This window comes from Fukomys damarensis, unplaced genomic scaffold, assembly GCF_012274545.1.
Source record: "Fukomys damarensis isolate Sample0158 unplaced genomic scaffold, DMR_v1.0_HiC HiC_scaffold_11, whole genome shotgun sequence".
Classification (NCBI taxonomy): Eukaryota; Metazoa; Chordata; class Mammalia; order Rodentia; family Bathyergidae; genus Fukomys; species Fukomys damarensis.
In genome coordinates, this window is record NW_022900923.1 from 25,602,472 (window position 1) to 25,607,458 (window position 4,987).

At 40.7% G+C, this 4,987-nt stretch overlaps 1 protein-coding gene across 1 annotated transcript in view; it reads left to right on the top strand.

The window, feature by feature from the left end:
* Window positions 1-2,336, top strand: part of Lamc1 (laminin subunit gamma 1) — a 127,328-nt gene extending 124,992 nt beyond the window's left edge. The window contains exon 29 of the mRNA XM_033761965.1: window positions 1,067-2,336. Coding sequence (XP_033617856.1) covers window positions 1,067-1,323 — 257 coding nt within the window. The 3' untranslated portion in view covers window positions 1,324-2,336. The remainder of the gene's footprint in view (window positions 1-1,066) is intronic.
* Window positions 2,337-4,987: the final 2,651 nt, after the last annotated feature.

The window sequence follows — 4,987 nt, forward strand, 5'->3', positions numbered from 1 at the left end:
TTTTCTAGAACTCTTTTAAAAATATTATAAATATTTAAAGGAATTTTGTTATTTACATACATGAACCGTTTTATATATTTTATATGTGGCCCAAGACTATTCTTTTTTACTCAAAAAAGAGCGGGGGAAGCAGGCTGCAGATTAGACACAGCTGCTAAAGAATGATGTGTTTTGTTTGGAGGAGTTTTTTCTTGGGTAGGAGATAGTTATCTGTCTCAAATGTCAAGAATAATAAATTATAAGCAGATGGATCTAAAATGAAAGTAAGTGAGAAGAGCAGGACTTTATAATTAATCAGACCTGGGTTAGACTTCTTTGTTGCCTATAGGTTATACAGAGTTTAGCAAATTAACATCTGAAAATCACTGAAGTAAAATAGTCTTATGAGATTTTAATCAAGTGGAATAAGCATGAAGTGCTGTTAGTTGTGTCTGCTTTTGTTCATTGTAGAGAAATTTCTTTCCAAAGAACTTCCCCACCTTTTTTTTTTTACTACTTGTTTAAACAGAAGCTTTGCTGAAGTTACTTCAGCATTTCAACCATGGCCATGTCTTATAAGAAGGTTCCCAGTAGTGCCTAACTCCTCAACTTAGAAAATAATCCCTAAAGCCAACCCATCTTTCCTGTAGTCTAAGAGCTGAGGGCTCGAAATTCTATCTTAAGAGATTTTTTGTTGTTGTTCTTTAGATAGCACTAAAATGACATACAGGTTATGCATATAAACCTGAAAGGAATGGATGTCACCAGATGACCTTGAGAACCACCAGGGAATCTCGAGGCCTAGAACACTGTAGCTGTACATTTAGAAAACATTCTTTAAAACCATTTTTCCAGGAAAAAAAAAAAATCTGGCCTAATATTAATGCTGTCCTCTGACCTTCCCACATTGTGTTCCTTGTTTACATGGTTTATACCTTGGTACACAACAGCCACATACAAGACAAGGCAATTTTCATGTCTTGCAGCTGCTGACTTAGTTTATAGAAAGGTTAGTGGAGGTTCTTGTGGGATGATGCTATTCTCCCGGAATCGATCTTTCTCTTTTGTATTCTTTCTGGCTCTACAGGGCAGCTGGACACAGTGGACCTGAATAAGCTTAATGAGATTGAAGGAACCCTGAACAAAGCCAAAGATGAAATGAAGGTCAGTGATCTTGATAGGAAAGTGTCAGACCTGGAGTATGAAGCCAAGAAGCAGGAGGCTGCCATTATGGACTATAACCGAGAGATCGAGGAGATCATGAAGGACATTCGCAACCTGGAGGACATCAAGAAGACCTTACCGTCTGGCTGCTTCAATACCCCGTCCATCGAAAAGCCTTAGCCTTGGGAGGGCTGGAAGGCAGCATCCCCTGACAGGGGGGCACTTGTGAGGCCACAGAGTGCCTTGACACAAAGATGACATTTTTCAGACCCCCACTTCTCTGCTGCTCTCCATCACTGTCCTTTCAAACCAGGAAAAGTCACAGAGTTTAAAGAGAAGCAAGTTATACACCCTGAACCGGGAACAAAGGGTTTGATTTATAATAAAGTCTCTCTTCCACTCACATTGCTACCTTACCCGCACTTTCCCTTTTGATTTGCTTGAGGATATGGCATCCTGCGGTGGCATAAACACTTCGTGTGAACCCGCCAGTGCCAGGGCAGAGCAAGCAGCCCGCCACCCCTCTTGCATCGATACCAGCAGAACCTCCTCAGTCGCAGTACCCTTGTTTCTCTGAAGGAAAAGTTTGGCTACTAACCCTAGAATTGTGATGGCCAGTATATCCAGTTCATGGATTAAGAAAATGCATCTGCATTTTCTGCCCTTCTCCTTTTAAGCAAAAGGAAATAAACATCCTGTGCCAAAGGTATTGGTCATTAGAACATCAGTAGCTATCCATCAGTCATGCTAGCTGTTTTGAGTATAGGACACTGAGTCATCCACGGGTAAGAATGCAGTTATTTATGAGTCTCCAAGAGAAGCTGGCAGAAGTCAACTGAAGATTTTCTCATATTAGTAATTGACTAAGAAGATGAACTTTTTTCAGATCTTTGGGCAGCTGACAATTTAAATCTGGATGGGCAGCTTACACTCACCATTAGAGCAGTAGACATCTTTTAATATTCTGAAGTTACACAGAAGAAACAACAGGGATATGATAACCACTAAAGTTTTTCCACGTCAGACTAATTCTTAGTTTTTTTTTTAAAGTATGTTAGTCTTGGAACTAGTGTTGAAATATCTGTTAGAGAACAGTTGTTCCCTAAGATCTGGACAAAGACAAATGTCTAGTCTTTCCTTAGAAAGGGATCAAACAGATGCAAGTTGTAGTGTCAGGATCTCATATATGCTTTTTCCCCTTCTATTGGAAAGAGACGTTTGACCCTTAGCTCCAGTTTTCTTCTGATGTTTCCCTCTTCTGGAATTCCTCAAACACACTGTTGTTTGCCAAGTCCTGGTGGCAAATGCTTGCACTCAGTATTTCACACAGCTGCCAACACCATCTAGTTCCTGCACTTTGTGATTCAACCCCCTCTACCCCTTCCCTCCACACAGAGAGGAAGAACTTTTTGTGGAGTTTCCTAGTGAGCTTCTCAACCTTTAGTCCTCAGCTCTGTGGTGGTCTTGTAAGACCACAGTGTGACAGATCCCTGCCACATACACCCCTTCCTCCTACCAACCTGCCTTTGAGATTCATATATAGCCTTTAACACTATGCAACTTTGTACTTTGTGTAGCGGGGGAAAGAAACTATTATCTGACACACTGGTGCTATTAATTATTTCAAATTTATATTTTTGTGTGAATTTTTTTTGTTTATCATGATTATAGAGTAAGGAATTTATGTAAATATACTTGGTCCTATTTCTAGAATAGCACTGTCTGTTCACTTCTTTGCTTGATTTCCACTCTTCACTGGCACAGTATACCTCTATACCTCCTTCCCTTCCATGTAGAATTCCCTGGCTCATACCAGTCCCACCGTACTTCGTTCTCTGCCTTGTGTTCGAAGCACGTCCACTGTCTAACATGAGTTTTCAGTCTGCTTTCCTCCACACCCGACTCAGGACCTCTTCTGCTGCAGTGCTGATGATCCTAAGCTGCTGCCAGCCACTGTTGCTTATGATGCCTGTGCCAGAGCAGGAATGCCAGCGTGACCCGTACAGTGTGACCAGGAGAGTTCGCAAGGGCCTCTTTGACAGCATATTGGCTCTGGCCAGGCACAAACTGGAAATGCCCTTTCTGGGAATTCTTTGAGCCAGTTTCATGAAAGAGTGTGGCATGGCTTAGCTCCTTTAGGGCTTGAGGAACAGTGCTACTCCTGGGTACACAGGGAGAGGGGTGCTTCTCGATAGCCTTAGGGTTCACCACAGTTCACCGCTAAGTTTTGACCTGGCCTACCCGTACATTTCACTCTTTTCTCTCATGCCTCTTGTGCTCTCACAGGAGTTGTGGCTCTTTCTTGCCAAGTTTTTTACATTGGTGTTTCCAAGCTAGTTCCTTATATTAAGTGGCTGTATCCTAACATGCATTTTGGTCCCAGTTGCAGGAAAAGTATTAAAAATAGACTGCTAGGGATGTTGGAGTCAAGAGTTTCTCCAGCAAGTCTTAGACCCTTGTGGGTCTTTTTTGTTTGGGGTTTTTTTTTTTTCCTCCATCTCTGTGGTATATTTTTAAACAATTTTATTTTTAAAATGGAAACTTTATAAAATGATGCCTTAACTAGAGTTCCTGAAATATAGCCATTATTTTATTGTACAGTTCCAGTTACCTGTATTTTATGTAATAAAATTGACAGAATGGCTGCTGCAGAATGCTGGGTGTCCCAGGGAATAGACACTGTTATTTTTCCCTGGAATTTTTCGTTTTGATTCCGACTATGGTCCTTTTACATGTGCTTCACTTTAGCTGTTTGCCTTAACCTCTACAGCCTTGTTCTCCAGGGTGTTTAATAAAACGCAACACTTGGCATTTTTTATGTCTAAAAAAAACCCCCAGTATTTTATTTATAATAAAATCTGAATATTTGTAACCCTTTATATTTGGTGTGGCCTGAGTGTGGGACTGGGGACATAGGTATTTGTTCCAAAAGTAATAACAAGCAGATGTTTATAGTGTCTTTGGGTGACTTTTTTTTTTCCCCCCTTGGGAATCTACTTTTTTTAAATCTTCCTTAAGTTGGGAGACTTTGATGTAACCCAGAAGTTGGAAAATTTCTGTAAAGAGCTATACTGAGTATTTTAGGCTTTGCAGATCATCTCGGTTATAGCTGTTCAGCTCTGCTCATGTAGCACAAAAGCAGCCTTGGGCCATCTATAAGCAAATAAATCTGACTATTCCAATAAAAGTATCTGCAAAAACAGACCACTGGCCTTGAAGCTGGAATTTACTGGGCCCCTGATGTGGTCTCAATATTGTACTTGATTAATAATAACTGAAAACTTCTAAGTGAGTTGGGCTTGTTGGATTAGAAGCATACAAAAAGTCATTTCTGTATTTCAGTATGCCCATCTTCAGTTAAAAGGTGATTTCTTCAGATGAGAAATACTCAAACCTATGGATAGAATCCAAGGAAAAAGTAAGCAATGGGCTGCAAAGTTAGGCCAGATCAGCCCAGTGCTCCTCTCAGGCCAGAAGCAGCTGAGGCCAGGTGAGGGGTTTTGGAGCAAGAGAAGGTGGGAAGACCTCCTTTGTCATGGGTGCTCTAAGTCCCTGTGGATTCCCTGTCACCTTCTTGGTCTTTTAAATTGTTAGCTACGGTACCTGTAAAGAATGAACTCTTCTAATTGGACTTTCTTAGAAAAAGCTTTAGAGGGCACTAGCTGCTAGCTTTCTTAGCCTGTTCTGAACCTATACCTATTAGTCCCCCACCGTTTGTAGTGTCCAGTGAGATGCAAATATAAATAAACCCTTTATAGTTTACTGTGTCAGGGTGATTAGTAGGAGCTTTTAAAAGTTGTCCACAGTTCGATCCCTGGTACCAAAAAAAAAAAAAAAAAAAAAT